At 43.5% G+C, this 24756-nt stretch overlaps 1 protein-coding gene across 1 annotated transcript in view; it reads right to left on the reverse strand.

The window, feature by feature from the left end:
* IPO5 (importin 5) overlaps nt 1–24756 on the reverse strand; it is a 73804-nt gene that overhangs the window by 27098 nt on the left and 21950 nt on the right. The window contains exons 7-15 of the mRNA XM_090023197.1: nt 14714–14836; nt 14498–14618; nt 10763–10850; nt 7523–7629; nt 3406–3530; nt 2440–2529; nt 2184–2357; nt 1700–1918; nt 150–233 (exon numbers count right to left, since the gene is read on the reverse strand). Coding sequence (XP_089879323.1) covers nt 150–233; nt 1700–1918; nt 2184–2357; nt 2440–2529; nt 3406–3530; nt 7523–7629; nt 10763–10850; nt 14498–14618; nt 14714–14836 — 1131 coding nt within the window. The remainder of the gene's footprint in view (nt 1–149; nt 234–1699; nt 1919–2183; nt 2358–2439; nt 2530–3405; nt 3531–7522; nt 7630–10762; nt 10851–14497; nt 14619–14713; nt 14837–24756) is intronic.

Here is a 24756-nt window from a genome sequence, read left to right on the forward strand (position 1 = left end):
GGGTCAACTGGGGGAAGGTAAGGATTTAAGAATTAGTTTTATTTATACAAGGCATTTACAAAAAAACCATTGAACTAAAGCAAGGAACACTTGCAATGCTAGGCAACAAACACAGAAGTTAAAAAAAAAGTGAGCATCTTCTAACATACCTGAGGGTCATCATCTTCCAGATCACTAAAATCTGTCTGCGTTTTCAACAAGAGCTGCATCACATCTGATGCATCCTGCATAAACTAGAAGTAAAAGGCATGCATATATTAAATGTCAAATCTAATAACATCTATTTCAAGTTCAGAAACATTCTTCGAATGACTAGCTATTAAAAAAAAGTAGCATCTTAAAAGCATACCAAAAATTGTCCTTGAGACTTACTAATTTAGGCTTACATTCTAAGAGAATAAAATGTGCCAGTCTCTCATTTGCATACCTCTGCAAAAGTAGCTTGAGAGATGCAGGTAGCGATTCTGTAGCTCTTATTTCTGAAGTAATTTAAGTTTTATTTATTGGATAAAACACAGCTAAAAAGGATCTGGGGATTCAACCTTTCCAGAACAGTTTAATTTTACCATGGAATAAGCTGTCAAAAAGCACTAGTGAATAAACAATTGAGGGTCATGTCAAAGTAAGATTACACAATAACACATGGACAATTATTCACCCAATGCTAATACAGAAATTGCCCATAAAAATGGACAGCTTGTCAGACACTGGTTTGTTTTAAATTCTGTCACCTGTGCAGCTTGTCAACTGTGTACCAGTCTATCCTCTGACTGGGAAAGATGATCAACAGTTTCACATTGACATGCAAAAAGGAAAAGCTATTGAAAGAAGAGGGGAGGCAGAATTAAGGAACTACAAATCTGCCTCCTAGATCAGTCCCAAACTGCATTCCTAACTGGATTTTGGCTCAGGACAGAATTCAGTAAGTCACTATTTGTATTACTCAAATGCTAGGATGTATGAATGGGAATGACGTTTTATTAATCTGCATTCAAAGACTTAAAAAACAGAAGCACCTTATACCTATAAAAATGAGAGACTGAACTTTACTGCTGCTTCTACCCACTTACAGATTTTTTAGAACTTATGACCCACAATTCTATTCCAATGAAAAGTTTAAAGACTCATATTGCCTCTCTCTGCCCCTTGGTCAAGGACATAAATATCACCAGTACTATTTTGACTGAAAAATAAAATGACAAAACAGACCAACAGTTACAGCAAATTGCAAATGGCAACAGTACTACCCTATCCAGGTTTAGGGAAGTTTGTTTTGACATGCTTACTTTAAACAATTCTAAGCTTCATATGAAAATTTAAAGCAGCAATATTAAAAGCGGAATGATCTCGTCTTTTTAACAACCATGGATTAGTATGGTACTAAACAGGCCAAATCTCACATCAACAAATGTATTCAGACTGAAGGAATAGCTTTTAAAGACACTATTGGATGACTCTATACATACCCACCTATGCTCCCGCCCACTCCTTTTAAATAGAAGATTTAAGCATAAGGTGGTAACTTTGGAAAAATAAATACAAAATAGTAATAAAAGAAAGACAAAAAGAAGTAGTGGCTCATTCAAATAGTATACATCCATCCAATTAGTTGAATTTTCCTAATTTGATTGACGGAAATTTAAACACACTGTTAGATCTTCATTACTGTGTAGGAAAATCTTACAAACCTCAAACTTACCTTTTCTTTACCAACTGCAAGGCCAATCAGGCTGATGCATTCAATAGTTTTTCCTCTTAGAAGTCTAAGTTCCTTCTGTACAGCATTCTCAACAATGTGTTTCAGAGAGGGCATAAACAAATCATAGTAAGGAACAAACTTCTCTTCTGCTGTATCTGCAACTGATGCAATGGAAGTCACTACTTGTTCCAAAACCAGCTTAGTGCCTTTCTGTATTAACTTGAAGGGGAGGGAAAAAACAAAACAAAACAAAAAACATTATTTAAAAGGACATTTCCTTGCAAACAATTCTTGAAAAACATTTTTGGATGGGATAAGTGCCTTGCACAGAATATAATAATTCAGATAAAACGTAATTCCATTTTTGATAAAATAGCTGGTATTAAAATACTCACTGAACACCAGTTTGTTTTACAGGAATCAAGACCTCTACCCTGTATTAGTTCATGAATTTTGACAAAAATATCCAGATCAAGAAGCATACCTCCTGCAACTTTATCACCATGGTAGAATGAAGATGCTTCACCAGATTATCCAAATATGGAATAAGTAATGATTTGGGACAATCTTCAGTAAAATTAATGAGTGCAGCAGCTGCATGAGCCTGAACACGTTGGTTGCCTTGGTCTTCCATGGTTTGCAAGAGAGCTGCAATTACCTGAAACAGAAAGATTCTGGTTCAAACACAACAAGGTTTTCGAACAGAACAATGCTGTTACGTTGGGTAGCTGACTACTTGCCTTTTCATGAAATTTCTTTTGGAAGCCAGGTGCAAAGTCAGTAGCCATTTGTCCAATTGCATTACAGGCTGCATACCGCACTCTCGGATGCTGAAACAAAAATTCCCCTCACATACTTAGCATACAGAGAAGTACAAGTAAAAGACTATTCTGATAAATAGGTTAGAGGTGGACAGATGAGACCAGGATGCAATTCAATGCAGAAGGAACCAGCAACACACCTATAAGCTGGGGAACACCCTTCTTGTCAATACAGTGGCAGAAAGGAACCTTGGAGTCACTGTTGACTCCAGGATGAACATGAGCTGCCAATGTGAGGAAGTGGTCATTAAAGCTAACTGCACCTTGTCGTGCCTGTACAGATGCATCACAAGCAGGTCCAGGGAGGTGATCCTTCCCCTCTATGCAGTGTTGGTCAGGCCACAGTTGGAGTACTGCATCCAGTTCTGGGCACTGCATTTCAAGAGGGATGTGGCTAGTATTGAAAGGGTCCAGAGGAGGGCTACTCACATGGTCAAGGGGCAGCAGGTCAGGCCCTATGAAGAGAGGCTAAAGGGCCTGAACCTATTCATCCTCCACAAGAAAAGGCTGAGAGGGGATCTGGTAGCCATTTAAAAAAAAAACTCATTGGGGGTACCAGCAGGAATTGGGGGAGGCTCTGTTCCCCTGGGCACCACCAGGGGTTACTAAAAATAATGGCCACAAATTGTTAGAGAGAAGGTTCAGGCTGGACCTCAGGAGGCATTAGTTTACTGTTAGCCAGGCTCTGAAATAGACTCCCAAGGGAGGTGGTGCTCTCCCCTGCCTTGGGGCGTCTTCAAGAGGAGACTGGATAGATATTTGGCTGGGGTGTTACAACCCCAGCACTCGTTCCTGTCCGGGGCAGGGGGTTGGACCCAATTATCTGTTTAGGTCCCTTCCGACCCTAAGCACTATGAAACTATGAATTAACTGTATTATACTTACAGGATCCTGGAGGAAAAGCAAAACAAAGTTAACTATTTCATTTAGAATTCCCTCCATCTGTTGATGGCATCCTTCGCCAATGGCTGACAAAGCCATCAAGCCAGCATGCCTGTATTTCCAATCAGCTAGAAAAGATGAGAAAACAAATTATTACCCGTTTTAGAAAGTGATGAGGCAGAAAACAGACTCATTTAAGCAACCAGTGAAAAACCAGAACAGAGGATCAGATACTTAACCCAGGTTTCCCTTGAACACCTCCCCACCCACATGCAGTCCTTTTCTTTGCTGGATTAAGAACTGAAACAGCCTGAACTAGTCATGTTATGCCTCAAGTGCTAAAGGCCAGGAACTGCATTTTTGTTAAAAAGAAAAAAAAAAACACCTAAGTTAGAAAACAACGAATATTCAAAGACTATCACATATTTTAATCTCTGCCAAACTTAAAACTTATCAAATTTTTTTTTTTAAAGGCGAAAACCTCAAGTAAAATATACTTTTGGGAGAGTAACTTTGGGTTTGCTTAAAAAAAGCCTAATCAGCTTGATACATTTTTCTTTTAACATCCTTCCTTTAGAGTGGGACAATATGCAAGCTGTGCATACTGTATTACAGCTGAGCTGTTATCCACAAATGTCCTTTAGCAAATGTCTATACTAGGATAGGACTAGGAGGGTAGGGAAACAGGATCCCCCCCACTTCTTCCATAAACTCTGGATAGATTTTAAACTGGAATATCCATTTCCTATTACTTCATCTTACATATCCCCCATGTATTTAGACTGTCGTTTCTCTAAACCACAGCAAACAAAGAATGATACAGTACCACCTTAATCTCCAGCAATAGCGTAATAATTTACAAAAAGCCCAAGTTTTCATTTGCTAACAAGTCAAATATACTATCATTACAGAAAAGAGAAGATAGTTCAGTAGGTTCACGCTGTACCACCTCCTTCCTACTTAATTACTATTAGCATGCATGCCATACATTAAATCAGTGATATAAGTGATACCACTGGTAAGTTCATGGATGGCACCAAGCTGGGGGGGTGTAGTATATGCACTGGAGGGTAGGGCCAGGACAAAGGGAGGAAGAAGGACGTAGGAAACTATAGGCTAGTCAGTCCTACCTTGGTCCTGAGTAAGCTTTTTGAGAGTGTTATCCTGGCACATGTCCACGAGGGGCCAGCAGGAGAGATGCTTAGGGGCAACCAACATGGGTTCATTAGAGGCAGGTCCTGTCAGACCAACCTGGTGGCCTTCTATGACCAGGTCACAAAATCCTTAGATGCAGTGGCAGCAGCGGACGTAGTCTTTCTGGACTTTCGGAAGGCCTTTGACACCGTCTCTCACCCCATTCTCATTAAAAAACTAGGGGACTGCGGTGTTGACACCTACAGTCAAATGGGTCGCTAACTGGCTGAGGGGCTGCACCCAGAGAGTGGTAGTGGATGGATCATTTTTGACCTGAAGGGATGTGGGCAGTGGGGGCCTGGTCCTCGGGCTCATACTACTCAACATCTTCATCAGTGACTTGGACGAGGGGGTAAAAAGCACCCTGTTCAAATTAGCAGACAACATTAAGATGTGGGGAGAAGTGGGCAAGCTAGAAGGGAAGAATAGGCAACAAATCAGACTTAGATGGGTTACAGGGGTGGGCAGATGAGAATAGGATGGGTTTCAACACTGACAAGTGCAAGGTACTTCACCTGGGGAGGAAGAACCAGCACCATACCTACAGGCTGGGGAACTCCCTTCTCATCACTGCAGAGGCAGAAAAGAACCTTGGAGTCATTATTGATACCAAAATGAACGTGGGCCGACAGTTTGGGGGATGCGGTCAGGAATCCAACCGCACCTTGTCACGCATCCACAGATGCATCTCGAGCAGGTCCAAGGAGGTGATCCTCCCCCTCTATGTGACACTGGTCAGGCTGCAGCTGGAGTACTGCGTCCAGTTCTGGGCGCCACACTTCAGAAGGGATGTGGACAACATGGAGAGGGTCCAGAGAAGGGCCACTTGCATGATCAGGGGACAGAAGGACAGGCCCTATAAGGAGAGGCTACGGGACCTGAACCTGTTTAGCCTCCACAAGAGAAGGCTGAGGAAGGGATCTAGTGGCTGTTTACAAACTGGTCAGAGGGGACCAGCAGGCATTGGGGGAGTCCCTGTTCCCCAGAGCACTACCAGGACTGACAAGAAATAACAGTCACAAGCTGGCAGAGGGTAGATTTAGGCTAGATACCAGGAGGCGCTACTTCACGGTCAGGGCAGCTAGGATCTGGAACCAACTTCCAAGAGAAGTGGTGCAGGCTCCTACCCTGGGCGTTTTTAAGAGGAGGTTAGATGAACACCTTGCTGGGGTCGTTTGACCCCAGTATTCTTTCCTGCCATGGCAGGGGGTCAGACCTGATGATCTGCTCAGGTCCCTTCTGACCCTACCAACTATGAAAGACTGGGCCACAAGAAATCTCATGGGCTGCGTGCACTTGAGCGTGGATGTTTGGTTCCCCAGGGACAACTAGCAGCAGGACACTTTGGGCCGCTGCTAGCTGGGGAATGTCTCTGCCATATGATCTCTGGCACTTGGCAGGTTACCCTGGGTGGGGTAGGCGAGGCTGGGGCCAACATTGACCGGGGTGCCACTCAGTTTGGCTGGCAGCTGGAGTGTGGCTGTGGGTGGCCAAGCTCAAGTTTTGGGTGGCATGCACTGTCCTTGAGTATGCGGCACCTAAAAATGTGCAGTATATGGCACCACAAGTGTGTACTTATCTGGATGCGGCCTCAAGTTCAGGTGCAAAGTCCTGTATACTGGGCTGCATTAGTATGAGCATTGCCGGCAGATTGAGCGAAGTAATAATTCCTCTCTACTTGAGACTGGTGAGACCACATCTCGAGTACTGTGTCCAGTTTTGGGGGTCACTACTGTAAGGATATGGACAAGTTGGAGAGAGCCCAGCAGAGGGCAACAAAAATGGTGAGGGGGCTGAGGCACATGACTTACAAGGAGAAGCCAAGAGAACTGGGCTTATTTAGTGGGCAGAAGAGAAGTCTGAGAGGGGATTTGATAGCAGCCTTCAACTACCTGAAGGGTGGTGCCAAAAAGGTTGGAGCTAGACCATTTTCAGTGGTGTCAGATGACGGAACAAGGAGCAATGGCTGGATTTTAGAAAAAAACTCTTTCACTAGGAGGGTGGTGACACACTGGAAGGGATTACCTAGGGAGGTGGTGGAATCTTCATCCCTGAAGATTTTTAAGGCCTGGCTTGACAAAGCCCTGGCTGGAATGATCTAATTGGAGATGGTCTTACCTTGAGCAGGGGGTTGGACTAGAATATACGACTGCCTGAGGTCCCTTTCAACTCTAATTTTTTATGACTCTATATACCCATTAAGGAATAGTTAAAAAAATTAACCCTGTTCCATTCAACGTTAAAAAGACGACATAGCAACTTAGCTGAATTATACAGCTATAGGAATATGCAGATGTAAATATTACATAAGTTGGACATGTCTAACCAGCCTCCACTCTATTGGCCCCCTTTAAAGCAATTAAAGTTACATCTATCCATAGTTTCAGGTCTAATGAATATTCAACCTGTCATCTTAGGAAGGGGGACAGATGCCAGAGTCAATTATGACTAATTATAATGGGCAATCTACAAGAAAAAGAAATTAACCCTGATATGCAATTAATGCTCTAGAAGGGGCACAGACAGATATAAATTCGAAATGTTTCCAAGTAAAATGCACTTAAAAACATTAAGTTTCACCTAGGAGACGCACACACCCTGTGCCTCCTCACCAGAATTTGTTAACAGGAGGCACTAGAGCAGGGTGCAGTTCTACTCTCAGCTCCCTCATCCCCTGCTCTTCAGGGAAGAGTAGAGGTATTTCAGTACATAATAGAGGACCCTCTACGTTTAACGTTCCATGACTGACCAAAATGTTATCACATTTGACACACATGCTAAACCATCCTGGGCAGAGAATAAACGTAGTCTAACAGGATCTATCCCTTATTATACTTTTAGATTACAGCAAAATGTGAAGTAGCTGAACAGGAAGCTTAAATAGCCAATCCAAAATAACTTATACTGAGGGACAAAAATTACTTACGATTTTGGAGCATTTGCATAATATGTTCCTTAATCATAGGCAGAACAAGTTTCCCTCCAAGGCCACATGCCATTCTGTCCAATGCACTTTCACCAGCAACTGCATTGCTAAGTTAATTTTAAAAGAATAATCATATTTAGTTCAGAGTCAAGCAAAGGTTCCAACAATCAGAAACTGCCTTTAGTACCAAGTTTTACTTCCTCATTTTTGCCCTGTGCATGCGGGACTCAGGCAAGCAGATCAAGCTAAAAAAGCATAAATACTGGGGCTGTGAGAAGCTTCACTGGCTATTTTGTTTTGATGCTGTTTTGACTTAGAGCTTGAAACAGCAAAATTGAACCAAAACAAAGGGCTTTGAAACAGCCTCGAAACAAAACAATGCTAGTGGAAATGTTTTGAAACTTTTGAAGAGTTTTGAATTTTGAAGCAGCCAGTCAGGTGGTGGCAGGCAGGGGAGAGCCAGGGCTGCACTTCAAGCGGCTCTGTAGCCCTGTGTGGCTCAGCCTGGTGGGGAGCGCACCCCTTTTCCACACCTCCTGCTGCTGGGCTAAGATCCGTGGGGCTGGCAAAGCTGATAAGAGCACAGCACTGGCTCTGCCTGCCTCCCGCTGCTGGGCTGCGCTCCGATGGGCTCTGCCAGCCCCATGGAGCTCAGCCCAGTGGTGGGAGGTGGGCAGAGCCAGGGCAGTGCTCTGCCTCCCACCACTGGGCTGAGTTCCATGGGGTTGTGAGCCACTGGGAGCTGGCCCTGTGGCTGGAGGCAGAGTGCAGCCCAGGGCTCCTCTTAGCTTCCTCCCACCAGCCTCAGTTCCCCAGCACTTCAAGGTGCTGGGAGTTGAGCCTAGTAGCAGGAGGCACTTCACCGCCCTGTGCTCAGTTCCCCAGTGCTGCGAGCCAGCCTCCTGTCATCTGGCAGGCAGATTGGGGGCTCGCCCACACCTCCGGGAAGGCTGTGGGGCTCTGCTGGACTCCTCTTGGGTGTGCGGGTTCCTGATCTGCCTGCCACATGACAGGAGGCTGCTCCTGCCACCTGGGACGGATGCTGAGTGCACCCTGCACTGGGAAGATGAGTGCTGCTGCTGGCCCCAGGTAGCAGAAGCAGCCTACTGTGATCTGGCAGGCAGATTGGGGGCTCACCCGCACCCCCAGGAGGGCTGCGCTGGACTCCTCCTGGGGGTGTAGTCCTTTGCTACAAAACCCTGCTGACCCCTGCGCTCTTGTATACTCTTCTTACCCATGACTCAAACAGAATACATCCAATCCATGTGAGGAATTTGTGAATTATAGCCAGTTGCTTCCCTGAGATGATCAAAAAGCTAAACATTATCCCTATAAAACTATTCTATTTGTCCAGAGAAAGATTTGTGTGTGCTTTTTCTTTTTTTTTGGTTTTAAGATGGAAAGTTTTCCACTAGCTTTGCAAGGCTCGACTGCCATTAGTACAGTTTGGTTATGGCTAGAAGTGTGGAAATTATGCACACTAGATACCCTACAGTGATGGAAAAACAGAACAATACACAGATCTAAGGAAAGGCTGAATAATTCCATATGAATTAATGCAGAATAGTCAGAATCATAGATGCTTTCCAACTACTGTGCTGGAAGCCACTGAACTGATTACAAAAAAAACAATGGAAGTTAGTCATATGGCCTCAACAAAGTTATGAAAAGTCTTTGGCAGCATTGCATTCCTAGTCTCATGCTTTAGGGATACAGACTTGTTATATGTTTAAGCCAAGATAGCCATCATTTGATGAAAGTTGCGGCTGCATAAAATGTCTTAGTACTGCATTTCAAGCTAAAATCACTCCCCCACTTGTAGCTTCAGGAAGAAAATTTGTCCTTTGACTGAAGAGCACCCACCTGAGAGGCTTCTTAGAATTTGAAGGGTAAACATGTCTGTTTTATCTAATTTTCTGCTGAGCTATAGTGAAAAAGGCAAAACTCCCAATGGAACCTATACCTCCAACTTAAAAGTGGAAGTCCTGTCACTTTCTTCTTCCTCCTCACAAAACGTAAGAAATCTAATTAAGTCTATGATGTATTATAAATCAAACCTAACCACTGATAAAGAAGATCTTGGTGAATCTCAGATTGGGGAGGAAGAATGATGATAAAAGAAAGGGGCAGGCCCACAGAGAACTGTGGAAAAGTGAGAAGTATGAAAAAGAGTGAAAGTTTTATACAATGAAGAATTATTTTTTAAATAAAGCATAGAAAGTTGCTTTTTATGGCTGTCCTCAGTAAGGTCAGGAAAGTTGCATAGACCTCAATTTAATGGGCTTCTCTTTGGTTTGATATTAGACAAACTTAGATCATTGGAAACTGTAGATTATAAACAGATTCAACAATTATATCAGTGTCAAAGGATATTGATTCAAGGCATAAGATGCAACTGTTCTTTCTCTGAATGATTCTTTAGCCATAAAAAAAGCAGCGTTCAATGTGAAGTTAAGGTGATATTGCTGGCTTGTATTGCTACAGGATCAGGCACACAACACAAATCATAACACCTAATGCATACTCCTGGGCAGCATCTCTCCCGATTTCTTTTTCATAACCTTCCTCTTCAGATTTTCTTCCTCATTCTCATCTATGCAAACTTGTGGGGAAGTTTAATGTCCTCCAGGACAAATGGTTTTGAACAAGTTTATACAACTCTAACAGAACTCATACTTGACTATAGGAGCTCCAAAGGATGAGATGGAAAAACCCTGGAATTTCAAATTTAAAGCAGAATTCCCTTGCTTTAAATCTGTCTGCTTTTTGATTCTACGCTGTTTTGCCAACAAAAGATAAATCAAATATAGGCTCCAAGGGTTGGGGAGGGGCAGTACTTTACTTAGAGTGGCTCCAACAGTTAGCTTTGGTATTCACACTGCTTCCAAACACCTTGCTAAAGTCTTAACACTACTTCCACTGAAGTCTTTCCAGGAACACTGATCCTGCTCCCAAACTCATTCTTTTCAAGTTCGTACTGTATTAAATTCTAAAACCTGAACATTATATTCAGTTAGTTATGGTACAAATCTATACCACAAGGATTCCATTTTCTCTTGTATTATCTCTCTTGTATGAATCTATCTATATAAAAATAAAGCCTCTGGGTGTTGCGTGATGTAGAACGATGGATAGGAAGCACAAAAGATGCAAATGACTGCATGACCTGCCTTGCAAACACCCAGGTCACTGGGATGCTGCATATTTTGTTTCCATAAAGACAGCTGGTTTGGCAGTTACCTGTCAAAATCATCATCCTCAAGCTCATCTGCATTTGCCCAGTCTTCATCTTCTTCCAAGTCAACCATCATTGCTAACATCTGAGGAACTAAAAAGATCAATAAATTGCTTAACATTTTTTAGTGTGTTACTTCCAGTAGGTTCCCCAATTAGAAAAACATTTATGTTTATTTCAATGCCATGCAGCTTCAAAACTGAAACAACAGTAACTTATGCTTGTAGTTTTAAATGGTCTTAGAAGACACTCTTTTGAACATTTTGCTTCAAAATCAATAAAAAAGTCTTTTCACCAGAAGTCAGCTTTATTCCACCATAATTCTTCTGAAAGACAGATATTTAAAAAGCCATGATTCCACTGTTAAAAAGACAGTGTATCTATTTGAAAAAGTTTAGCAATATTTTTCAGACTTGTCATTAGAGATTGCTGCTGGTGGGGGCTATGGAAAACATGAAACTGAGGCCCCCTGCCTATGGCCACCAAGACCACACTGGCTGTGGCAGGCAGCAGGGAGGCTGCAAGCAGCTGTACTGAGGTCCACAAGCTCTGGCCTGTTTCACTGCACTTGTGCACCTGCTGCTGGCACTGGTCCAGGCTGGGGCTCCGTGGACCATGGTGCAGCTGCCTGCAGCTTCCCTGCTGCCTGCCACAGCCAGCCTGGGACCCCACTGCAGCTGCTTGCAGCCTCCTTGGTTGGGGATGGCCCAAGACTGTGGCTTAACTACTCTGATTAAGCACGGGGAAGCCATTAATGCATGCTTAATAATTTGTGGATTAATGGCTTCCCCAGGCTTAATCAGAGTAATTAAGCTGCGGTTTTGGGCGATCTGGCAATCTGTGGGGTGGGGTAGGACTACTGAACCTCCTTTGCCATAGCTGTTGGGGGCCCTGCCATGCTCAGCCTGTGAAAATGGTGGCTGGCCCTGGGATTTGCCCAAAAGACTGATAAGCAACTTTCTTGAGTTTGGTAGACCCCTACCTATGGTGCTGAAGAAAAAAAGTCATAACTCAATGTGCTGGTTGGAGTTTAAATCATGAAGAATTTCACACCCAGGTATACTGTATTACCGTAGTCCAGTGGTGTCAAACATACAGCCCACAGGGCTCCTCATTGGCCTGAAAATTCCAAGGCATGGCAAGCAAGGTGTAGTATCTATTACTGAATCGGGAGCTATGACGACTCACTGGGCCATTGTTCAGTAGCAAGGAATGAGCAATGGCTATGCTAACAGAGTGCTGCTTGCCCCGTTGCCTCAAGGTATGGATCCAGTCTGGGAGGGAGGACAGTGAATTTGACACCCTTGTCATGGTCCAAAAAGGACATAACGGTCCCCTGGCACAGACAGGGTAGGTCACTGTCCAGGTCAGACTCCTGGACAACTAGAGGCAGCAGAAAACACTACCTGCCATTGCTGTTGCACAACAACTTGTTACTGAATCTAGAAGTGCTCTAAACATGGGCTGAATTAACCAAAAGATTATACCATAACTTCAGAATCCTCAAGGCATTATTTGCCCAAGATAACATCTTGTCTACCAGTAAAGAAGTTGGTGTTGTCCGAGTGCCAGAAACCACTATGGAAGAACCTAAATATTCTGTTTCAGAAACATAACAGCCAAGAGATGCTTTTCAAGCGTATAAGGGTAAACATACATACGTAGTACTGGGTTACTTTTGCTGATAGGTGTTCAAATCTGGTCAAGCTAAGAGGCACAAAGGCTCAAGATCCCCAAATCCATGTGTGCTTTGAAAAAAGGAGAAGTGACCCTACTGAAAGTTCTAGATCAGTGGTTGCCAACCTTTTTAAGCAGGAGATCACTTTTGGAATTTTAAAAGCAACCCAAGATCTATGCTATACCTGTTCCATGCATGCACCCAGCTCCCCCAGCCCAGGATCGACTAAAAGAGGTTGCCCGATAGACCAACCAATCAGGATCGACCAGTTGGGGACCTCTGTTCCAGATCAAGGGTCAGCAACTTGTGACCTGCTAGCCAGGCTGGGTCCAGGAAGAAACTGTATCCAGCCTGCAAATGGCTGATCCAGCCCATGTTCTACTAACAGCTTGCCAGTGCCCTACTGCTGCCCAGCTGTCTGATCTGGCCTATGTTCCATGTTCTACTCACAGGTGTCTGACCCCTTGCTGACACTCCAGCGTTCCTACTCTGTAGAGAGGATTGCTATTAGCCTCTACTGCAAGCCTCCACTTATGGTTGCTGCCAATTACCTAGTACAAAATCTGCCACACATTTTTCAGTGCAGGCTGCATTACAGTGGCAAGAGAGCAACCTTGAGCATAGAGCACGGGTGACAGAAGATCAGCAGCCTGTAGTGGCAGTTGGGTCTAAAGTGGTGCACATTATTAGTAAGGGTTGCCAAGAATGATCTAGATCATTTAAGTCAAGTGAACCTAATTTTACAAACATTCCAAAAACCACTATTATGAAAGGCCTGCTTTTTCATCCACATTATGTAGAGACACTAGGCCTCTTAGATACACAGGTTAAGTTAGGGGGGGAAAAAACCCCCCCAACAAGGTTGGCTTTGCAAGAAGTATGTTCACCTATCAGAGTGAAAATAAAGGGAAATCATTCTGAGCATCACTTGCTCATCTCAGTGCCCTATCCACCTACAAAAAAGATCTGACAGACAATACAGGTGTACTTATGCACCTACAGAATAGTACTATGACGGTGTTGTCCAGCTGAATGTTATATTTAGCATCTAGAAGTGTGCTCCAATTTCCACAGGAACAATGGCACAGTAACTGCCCTGAAGTTTGCACTCTAGATTTTAGTAATTCAGATTTAAACTAAAGCCTATATAATAAGCACCTAAATAAAAAGTTGCCTGACTTTTAAATACTAATGTTGTATTTGAAAGTACTGAATTATTTATTTAAAGCCGATTGGGAAATCTGAATTCCATAGGAGTCACAAGCTATTCACACCTCTTAAGAATCAGGATGCTTTTTTTAGGAACCTAAATACAGTAAAACCTGTTATCCAGCATCCCCCAGAAATGGGGGATGCTGGATAACAAAATATGCTGATTAACTGAGCGGCCTGGGCCACTGCATTAATCCTGCTGCATCCCGCTGCCCCTCCCGCAGCATTGCTGCCCCTCCCACTAGCCCTGCAGGATAGGGAGGCGGGCCCCACATAGCCTATTATGCTCCTGGACCGTGGGGGCTCGGCAGCACAGGCAGCGTTTCCACGGGCCATGGGGGCTCAGCGAAACCAGAAGTGCCACAGTGGGCACTTCTGGTTTCACTTTCTTACAAGCAGGCATGCTGGTTAAACAAACCACGCTGGCTTGTAAGATGCTGGTTAACAGAACTTTTACTGTATCTACCTTTTGTACACGTGACTTCAGCACAATATAGATATACAATTTTGGAAGTTTCAGCTCTATCAAATAACAGCTAAAACTACGTAAAATGTGTTTTCCCAAGATTACTTTCCCAGCATTTTCTCTAGTTACTACTGGAATATTATGAAATTGCAAGTTAGTGTTTCCACAATCAAATGGGAAAGACAAGTAGGCCAAGTCGTCATAAATATAATACGACCTTCCTAGAAATAATTTTTAGAATCCTTAATTCAGGGACAGGGTGTTAATAAACATTTAACTATACCAAAAATCAAAACAAGATTGTGCTATTTAACATTTCATGCAATAAAATAAACAATGTAAAAATGAGGCAGAATATTTAATAAAAAGGAACATTTTACTTACTAGCTTGTGCAACGATGCTAGTATGCCTTCTCAGCATAGCAGCGGCAGTCTCTGAGAGAGTCACTATTACTTCAAGTGCCAACTGCCGCTGCATGTTACTGAGGCTTGTGTCAGCACACAACTGCAATCCAGAAGATTAATGCAGATGATTAGACCAAAAGTTTATTAGCAAGTGGCATTCTACAGTTATAATAGCTTATAAATTTTCAAATTTACCTTCAGACTTAGTTGTAAGGTAGGTTCTAGGTGTGGGCGCAAATATTTCGGAACAGTATCTGCAATCTCTACAAGGGACTTGAGGACTGAGTCATCGCTTTGGTAGCAAGAATCATTTACAGCCTATGAAGAAATTAAAATTAAATTAGCATATTTTGCTCTAAACTCATGCTATCAACACCAGGTTATGAAAAGTCCCCATTTGTTGTCCAAAATTAATACAATCCCTTTACATCCCTTAAAATTTAGGGGTCACTCTCCCCGTTTAACTGGTTTCCTTTGGTGTTAGTGTGAGTTCATGCAACAGCCAGCCAGAGGCACGTTTAGCTTAGTAAAACGTACGCATAGCCAGGTTAATAGTGCCCAAATGCTAAGAGAGAAAACATGCATTTACTTTGACAGGTATAATTTCAGAAAACATTTTTTGTACTTCAGAATTCAATATTTTTCTTTATTAACTGGTAACTATAAAGCTCATCTGCAAAGCAAAGCAAAGTTCATACCCATTTTGCTTCTTTATGTTATATACATAAAATATTGGTTAAATTCTGCATCTTTATAAACAAAGAGTCCTTAAAACTTGGTATTCCTAGTTTTCTCATCTTCCCAATTTTCCACCAGTGAACTTTAGAAAACCATGGAAATGGAGTGGATTGTTTCGTCCCTGCACCCCCACCACCTTTTTTTTTAAGATGGGGAAAGAATCTGGTAAAAAACAAAACAAAACAAAAGTCTTCTCAACCACCTAACTGATCTTAATACTTTTTAAAATCAGCTACAACTTCCTTGAGGATTGCTTGAAATGCAGATGGTGTAGTTGGGAATACTTCCCCTCAAGGTCTGATCTTTTTCCAATTATAGGCTGAAACAGTATGATCTTACAGGTTCCAGTGCAGAATAGCGTGTAACAATTAAGAGACTACAATTGGGGGGAGTTTTCTTTTTGTATTGTAGTACGTTAAGGGGAATTTGTGTGGCTCGTACAAAGATGATCTTGAGGAAAGTATTCCCACTCCCCTACTCTTGGCCCAGAAGCACACTCTTCTCCAATCAAAAGACTCCAAATGGGATACAATCCTGCCTCAGCAATAAATGTAAAACTTATCAATGCATCTCCGACACAACAGCAAACACACCTCACAACAAAACTATCAGAATCCACAGATCCTACACATACTACAGTGTTATGTGCACCTCATCCAATGCATCAGAAGCCCCCATTGAAACCATGTTGGTGAAACAAGATGGGAACTATGGACCCATATGAACTTTTTCAGAAACAAAAAAAAGACAGACAAGAACATTATTTACTGAACCACTTCCTTTGACCTTACAATCCTCATGCTCAAAAGGAATTTACAAAACACGTTGGAAAGATGGGCATGGGAACAGAAATTCGTAACTATACTGGACAGTCAAAAATTTGGTCTCAATACAGACAGTGGCTTTATGACTCATTACAGTAACCTTATAAATACTGCCAATCATCTCCCTGCACTTCACAGGCCAGGGGTTCCCACCTTTTTTAGACTGTGGACCAGCAAACTGATGACTGGCAGACTGTGGAGTGGCAGCCAAACCTTTTTTAGTCTGGACTTCTGGTCCGGCAGCCAGACTTCCTGAGGACCAGCAGCCAACCCTTCATGGCCTGGTACTGGGCTGCAACCCAGGGATTGGGAACCTCTGTCATTGGTAGTAACTACCCCCATCTTGAATGCTTTTTGTCATGAAACAGATTGCCTATTCTACTTCACTTTCGTCTTATAACAGCTCCTGTTCACCTCTCCACTCCTAGTTCATTGTCCTCCAAACCAAGGGTGTCAAATTCACCATAGGCATGATCTAGCCTGCAGGGTCTCCTCCCCCACAAGATCTGTGGAACCAGCAGTAGCTGCAGTGGCCTTGGTCCAGGGCGAGCAGGGGAGGGGAGCAAATGGAGGCTGTATATGCACAGCAGTGGCTTGTCCCCCTACCACCCATGACCATGCACCCCCAGTGGCCACACTTCCCTACATTCTGGCAACCCACCATATTGCTTGTGGAACAGTTCTGGAGGCAGAGTCCAGCCCTCAGGCTGTATGTTTGACACCTTGATCCAGAAAGATTATTTGCATTTGCATGGAGTCTTTCCTAGAGTTTTTAGCTCAGCCTGCATCTGCTTCTCCTTCAGACTCAAAGAAGAACATCAAATGTGAAAAAGCTTGTTGAACAGCTCTAACTACACAGTTGGTCCAATAAAAGATGCCACAAAAATATTTGCCTCTTGAATCCTTTCACTTAACATGGAAGGCTAATGTCAGAACAGTGTGGAGAAACTGGGCCCAAATACAGACCAGAAGTCAAGAAAGATCATTCCTATACAAATCTGTACTGTGCCATTGACCCTACATTCTGTTTAATAGCTGCTGAAAGATGGGGTGGGAAGAAGAAAGTGAATCCTATTTGCTCACGTTTATAATAAATAGGTGTACAATAGTAACTATTTTTAAGTCTGGGTATCTGAAGTTGTATGTCCAAATTTACAGTGGTCACTAAATACAAGTAGTTTATTTTTCACAAGTAATAAGCACCCATATGTAATACAAGTCAGCTGGCATTCCAGATGCTTTGCTTTGGTTGAAAGTTAGGCTCCTGTATTCATAGTTTCATAGTTTGTAGGGTCGGAAGGGACCTGAGCAGATCATCTAGTCTGACCCCCTGCCATGGCAGGAAAGAGTACTGGGGTCAAATGAACCCAGCAAGATGTTCATCTAACCTCCTCTTAAACACCCCCAGGGTAGGAGCCTGCACCACTTCTCTTGGAAGCTGGTTCCAGACCCTAGCCGCCCTGACTGTGAAGTAGCGCCTCCTGATATCTAACCTAAATCTACCCTCTGCCAGCTTGTGACTGTTATTCCTGGTCACTCCTGGCGGTGCTCGGGGAAACAGTGACTTCCCCAATGCCTGCTGATCCCCCCTGACTAGTTTATAACAGGCCACAAGATCCCCCCTCAGCCTTCTCTTTTGGAGGCTGAATAGGTTCAGGTCCCGCAGCCTGTCCTCATAGGGCCTGCCCTGTTGTCCCCTGATCATACGAGTGGCCCTCCTCTGGACCCTCTCCATGCTGTCCACATCCCTCTTGAAGTGCGGCGCCCAGAATTGGACGCAATACTCCAGCTGTGGCCTGACCAGTGCCGCATAGAGGGGGAGGATCACCTCCTTGGACCTGCTCGAGATGCATCTGTGGATGCATGCCAAGGTGCGGTTGGCCTTCCTAACTGCCGGCCCATGTTCATCTTGGAGTCAATGATGACCCCCAGATCCCTTTCCGCCTCCGTGCTGATAAGAAGGGAGTTCCCCAACTTGTAGGTATGGTGCCGGTTGTTCCTCCCGAGGTGCATCACCTTGCACTTGTCTGTGTTGAAACTCATCCTATTCTCGTCCACCCACCCTTGTAACCTGTCGAGGTCTGATTGTAGCTTGTTGCATCCTTCCAATGTACCCACGTCCCCCCACATCTTAGTGTCATCAGCAAATTTGAACAGGGTGCTTTTTACCCCTTCATCAGCGATTTGGATGAGGATGTTGAACAGTGTGGGCCCGAGGACCGAGCCCTGCGGAACCCCACTGCTCACGTCCTTCCAGGTTGAGAAGAACCCATCTACTACCACCCTCTGGGTGCGGCCCTCCAGCCAGTTGGCGACTCATTTGACTGTGTGGGTGTCTACACCACAGCCCCCCAGTTTCTTAATGAGAACAGGGTGAGAGACAGTGTCAAAAGCCTTCCGGAAGTCCAGGAAGATTGTATCCACTGCTACCCCTGCATCTAATGATCTGGTGATCTGATCGTAAAAGGCCACCAGGTTGGTCTGACAAGACCTGCCACTGATGAACCCATGTTGGTTGCCCCTAAGCATGCAGTCTCCTGCTGGCCCCTCCTGGATGTGTGCCAGCATAATTTTCTCGAAGAGCTTGCCTAGGATCGAGGTGAGACTAACTGGCCTATAGTTTCCCGGGTCCTCCTTCCTGCCTTTTTTGAAGATGGGGACCACATTGGCCCTCTTCCAGTCCTCCGGTACCTCACCAGAGCACCACGAGTGCTCATAAAGCCGTGCCAGGGGACTTGCAATGACCCCGGCCAGTTCCTTTAGAACTCTAGGATGGAGATCATCCGGGCCAGCTGACTTGAATACGTCCAACCCGTCCAGAAGCTCCCTAACTAAATCCTCGCTAACCCGTGGCCCAGGTGTTCTTACATACTAAGAATTCAGGAGTTTAAGTATGGGGACTTGAAAAATTTAGTCTAAAGGACCTACCTAGTCAGCTGGAATGTCATTCAGCATATTGAAACAAGGTTTTAAGCTCTGTTGATTTGATATTCCAACCCTTCTTACTAGTCAATTAATAGAATCAACTCTAACAGTGTAAAAATTCTTTCCCCAACTGACTCTAAATGTCACCCACAACTATTCTAACATTTCCTATTTATAACCTAGGACTTCTGTTGCAATGGTCACAAAAATCTAGCCCTTTCCATAAGCCATGCTCTAAAACAGGGATGTCCAGCTTATCCAGTTGAGATCTGGGTGACAGGGGTCAGCTGAGGCTGGATCCAGGGGCCAGCAGCAGCTGTGGTCAGTCTGGGATCAGGCAGAGGAACAAGTCCTATGGATACAGGACAAGCAAGGGCTGTACCCGTATAGCCCTTGCTTGCTCCCCTCCAACCAATGCCCATGTGCACTGGGGTCCAAGAACCCTGAATTTTGTGGCAAGTCATGCCCCACTAGCCATTTCCCCCAACCTCCAGCTTTATGCCAGACACCCCCTACTCTAGAACCATACTTTTCTATTAAAACTATGTTTCTAGTCCTTAGATAGAAAAGAAAACCTTGAAAACATGAACAGAGGCAATCCATATTTTATCACATATTCAAGCAGTCTGAAAAGTGGGCAGGTGAGAATAGGATGGGGCTCAACGTAGATAAATTCAGGATGCTGCACCTTGGGGAAGGAATGCACAGCATACATACAGGCTGGGGAGTTCCCTTCTTGGAAGCACAGAGGCAGAAAGGGAGCTTGGAGTCATTATTGACTCCCAAGATGAACATGAGCTGCCAATGTCAGACCGCAGCCAGCAAGGCCAGCCTTGTCATGCATCCAAAGATGCATCTCAGGCTGGTCCAGAGAGGTGATATTCCCCCTCTACGTGACATTGGTCAGGCCACAATTGGAGTACTGTGTCCAGTACTAGGTGCCGCACTTCAAAAGGGATGTGGCCAGCCTGGAGAGGGTTTGGAGGAGGGCCACCCGCTTGGTGAGAGGGCAGCAGGACAGGCCCTACGAGGAGAGACTGAGGGACCTGAACCTGTTCAGCCTCAGCAAGAGGAGGCTGAGGGGGGACCTGGTGGCTGCCTACAAACTCATTAGGGGAGATCAACAGCAAATAGGTAGAGCCCTTTTCTCCCCAGCACCACCTGCGGTGACGAGGAACAGTGGTAATAAGCTGATGGAGAATAGGCTTAGGTTAGAGATCAGAAGGTAATATTTTACAGTTAGGTGGCCAAAATCTGGAACCAACTTCCCAGGGAAGTGGTCCTCACCCCTACCGTGGGCAAAGTCAAGAGGAGGTTAGATGATCACCTGTCTGGGGTCTTGTGAACCCAGCATTCATTCCTGCCTGTGGCAGGGGGTCAGGCTAGATGATCTGTTCAGGTCCCTCCTGACCCTAACTATTATGAAACTATGAAACAGCAGCTGACGTATAAACAGGATGCATCAAAATGGGTCATTAGATCAAAAATCTAAAAGTGACAAAATGTATTAACATTAACTATTTAACTGTTAAACATTGTAGCATAGGATCATAAGAAAGCAGGGCAGGAAGGCACCCTCACATGGTGATCTAGTTAAAATCCTGCTGAAGGCAGGACCATACATAACTAAACCATCCCAGCCAAGTGTCTAACCTAATTCTGAAAGTTTTCAAGCATGGAGATTCCACAACTTCTCTAGGTAGCTTAATGACCCTTATAGGCAGAAATTTTCTTATAATCTCCAATTTAAATTTCTTCTGCTGCAGCTTGCTTCTAGTCCTAGAAAAGCCCTCTCCATCCTCTCTGTAACTGCCCTTTAATTACTTGAAGACGTATCAAATCCCACCTTAAGTCTTCTCTTCTCTAGGCCAAATATATCTAGTTCCTAGAGCCTTTTGTCATTTATTTCAAACTTACTTTGTCCCTGGATTGTATGTTATCATTCAAAATCCATCACAATCTTTTGGACAGTACAAAACTCCATAGTCAAAGTTAACACCAACCTATTGGCAACTGATTCTAGGTAAAAAGTGAAAATAGTGAATTCAACTTTAAAGCAGTTGCATGCATATGAAATAGTATTTGTTTTCATATTTACTTAATTTAAAAAACTTCAGTTTCTTATTTAAATGAAGGTACTGGAGAATGCAAGGATCTTAGTACAATTTCAATTCAGCTTGCTGTGTAACAGAGATTATACTTCTAGTTCCCACTCCTATAAACTAAACTTTACAGTTTGAATAACCTGAAAACAAACTAGGGCTGTTATCACAAGTACACTATTTCTAGATTCCTTTAAGAGCTCAAAACAGAAGCCTAATAGAGTGCCAATCTTCTTTACTTCCAGTCTGCTTCATTTTCAGGAAGACTACTATAAAGAGCTTTATATTAGAACTCAAGCAGTTGCACATCTCTTCCAAAGGGAATCTAATTTAGCCTTAGATGCCAGGTAAATTTGTTCTGAACCCTTAAAAGTCTAGCTACATTAATCTAGCAATTCATAGATTAAGATCAAAGACCCCACTATAACATTTGTTCTGACCTGTTGTGTGTCATTGGGATAATCACCAAGCTACCTGTCTTCAAGCCAATAACAGATATAATCAAAATGCATCTTTGCAGGAAAAAAAAAAAAAAAAAATCTACCACTTGTCTTGTCAGTGTGTTTCAATTATGAAGGACATTGCAGTCTAACCCACATCCAGAATCATAAAAATTGTTTAACATGTGAACAGGCAGTTAATCCTTCTGACCCACCTCAATCACTGTCCCTGCTATACTATTAGAAGCCCTGAAACTTACTAGGTTCTGTCATTTTTTAAGGCTCCTCCTTAAAGGGAAGGGGCTCTGCATAAGTTGTAAGGAACCTAAATGAGGTTCAGCTGAAAACAAGCTGTATAAGTGATATACAGCTGAAAACAAGCTGATCCAAAAAACTAGGCATAATATATCCAATTAGGGAGCACATTTAATGTTAAAACCCATGGATCTGGTAAACAACTGCTTGAAAAAAAATAGCCTTACCTGTGGATGTACTGAGTAGCTTAGGCTTTATTTTTAATTTGAACAGTTTAATTTCAGTTTCCAGCCACTGGTTCATTTAGTTTCAGTTTCCAGCTACCGGTTCTTGTTATGCCCCTCTCCAAAAGGTACTGACACCTGGATAGTTTTTTTTCCAACCCAATTGTGGCACTTTTCTACACCCTCTCCAATGTGTCAACATCTTGTTAACATGGTAACACCAGGACTGGATCCAATACTCCAGCATATGACTCCAAAAAAAACCTTTTGGTACTGGTAAGGCATCAGCTGAAGTATGATGTCCAGTTTTGGGCCTCATACTTCAGGACAGATGTGGATAGATAAGAAAGAACCCAAAGGAGAGCAACAAAACTAGCTAGAAGCCTGAGAAACATGATTTATGAGGGAAGGCTCAAAGAACTAGGATTACTCAGTTTGAAGAAGACTGAGGGAGGATTTTATAACAATATTCAAATACCTGAAGGATGATTATAAAGCAGATGGAGATAGACTATTCTCTGTGACCATGGGATACAGGAGTAGGCCTCAAACTGCAGCAGAGGAAATATAGGTTGGAGATTCGAAGAAACTTTGACCATGAGGATGGTTAAGCATCAGAACTGGCTAAAGTTGTGGGATCTCCATCCCTAGAAATTTTCAAGAGCAGGTTAGACAGACACTTGGCTGGGATGGTTTAAATCAGGGATGCTCCTGCCTTCAGCAGGCAGCTGGATTAGATAACCTCATGAGGTCCTTTCTAACCCTATTTTCCTATGAACAATGCACCACAGAGAGCTAAAACATCACCTCCTTAATTCCCAACTCATGACTTTTCTGTTTATGCAGCCACGTATGACAAGTCTTTCCTAAAGTGGTATATCAGGAACTGTAGCTTGTACAACTATAACACATTATTCTAGAGCAAAGCTTTTATCCTTGGTCTTTAATTATATTATATTAATAAAGACATTAGACCCAGTCAATTAATCTCTATCATTACCCTGCCAATCTTTGTCATCACCCACAAAGAAGCAGCAGTAAATGTCTTTTTCCAGGTAACAGGTAAGAGTACCAAACAATGCTTCTAGGACAAAACTGTAGAAACACCTCATTTTACAATTCCCTACTGACAGCTGATTTCAGTTCAGCCAATTTTAGTGCACTTAACTCTGGGGTAGGCAACGTTTTTTGGTTGGAGTGCTGAAAACTCCCACAATGCCTACTGTGGAAGGTGCTGGAGTGCTGGCATGCCAGAGAAACAAAGTGAGGGCAGGGGGTACATGGCAGGATGCCCCAAGTGTGCCCCTTGCCCCCCACCCAAAGCCTCTGCCCCGTGTCCCTCAGCCCGGGCTCTGTAGATGGCAGCAGCTACCCAGAGAGTCTGGGCTGGATGCAGCTGAGAGGCTGCAAACAGCTTTGCTGGAGCCCAGGCATCAGCTCCATACCACCCACACCAGAGCAGGCAGTGAGGGAGGGGCCTGAGGCAGCACAAGCCTGGTGTCTCCCCCCCGTTCCTGGTGCAGAGCTGGTGACTGGGCTCTGGAGCCCAGCGCAGCTGTTTGTAGCCAGCCTGGGCTCTGGGCAGCTGCAGTAAGCAGGCTGCAAACAGCTGTACCAGGCTCCACAGCCCTGTGCTGGCATTAACTGTGCATGTACCTGGGGGCAGGCTGTGCTGCCCCACAGCCTGCCCCCAGGTGCATGCACAGTTGCCGCCAGCATGGAGCTGACGTCAGGAGTTGTGGAGCCCAGCACAGCTGTCCCCCCATTAAGTCGTATCAACTAGCAATACAGTTGCATCTTTTAATTCTTTGTTCACTGAATACCATACTATAATCAGGTTTCTCATCTTATTGCTGAGGACTGATTTCAGACTAGTCAACCTCTAATTATATTTATATTTTCTGACCCTATTTATTCACCAATACATCAATATTAAAAGCCATCCAGCCTTCCGGAATGTCTCTGCTATCTTTTAAATTTATCAGCAGGGTAGATCTCCTCACCAACATCTTTAAATCCTTGTTTCAAGCTATCCAGGCTTCCCAATTTAAGAATGTTGATTCACTAATTTTATCAATCCCTTCCACTAACACAATTAAAAGAACTCTTCTACTCAGACATACCAGGAAAGGCTCTGAAACTTAATTTTCACTAATTTTCCCTTTAGAAAGGTACCATATAATTTAAAACAGTGATTTATACAATGGCACACTTAATGTGGTGTGTATACATTTATATGTTTATTTACACAATTTGTTACATTTATGTAAGTCAATTCAGTCTTGGAACTGATTATTTAAAATCACAGCTGTTTCCAAAAGAAGAGACAGACACAGCTGTATTCGAACAATTTGATAGAACAATTGAACAATCTTGAACAATTTGATAAAACTGGAAGAGATTCAGGAGAAAAAAAAAAAAAGAGACCTAACCTCCCCAAAACAGTTCTCATAACTACCATAAAACATGGAAAACATTCAGATTACTAGCGGCATTTACAAATTAATTGCTTATCCAGAACCAACATACAGTATTTCCTCAAATACAACGCAGCCTAATCAACTACATGGTAAATCAGAGGCCTTTTGGCTTTGGACTAGTATCACACAGTTTGTACTATAATAACGTACAAAAGTGTGTTTATTAAGTACCTGCACTAAAACTTCCATCAGTTTTAAACAAAAAATGTGAAATGCATCAATTCCAGATGAAACAAGTCTATGGGTACCT

This window comes from Crocodylus siamensis, chromosome 1, assembly GCF_052110815.1.
Source record: "Crocodylus siamensis isolate JL-2025a chromosome 1, ASM5211081v1, whole genome shotgun sequence".
NCBI classification, from domain to species: domain Eukaryota; kingdom Metazoa; phylum Chordata; order Crocodylia; family Crocodylidae; genus Crocodylus; species Crocodylus siamensis.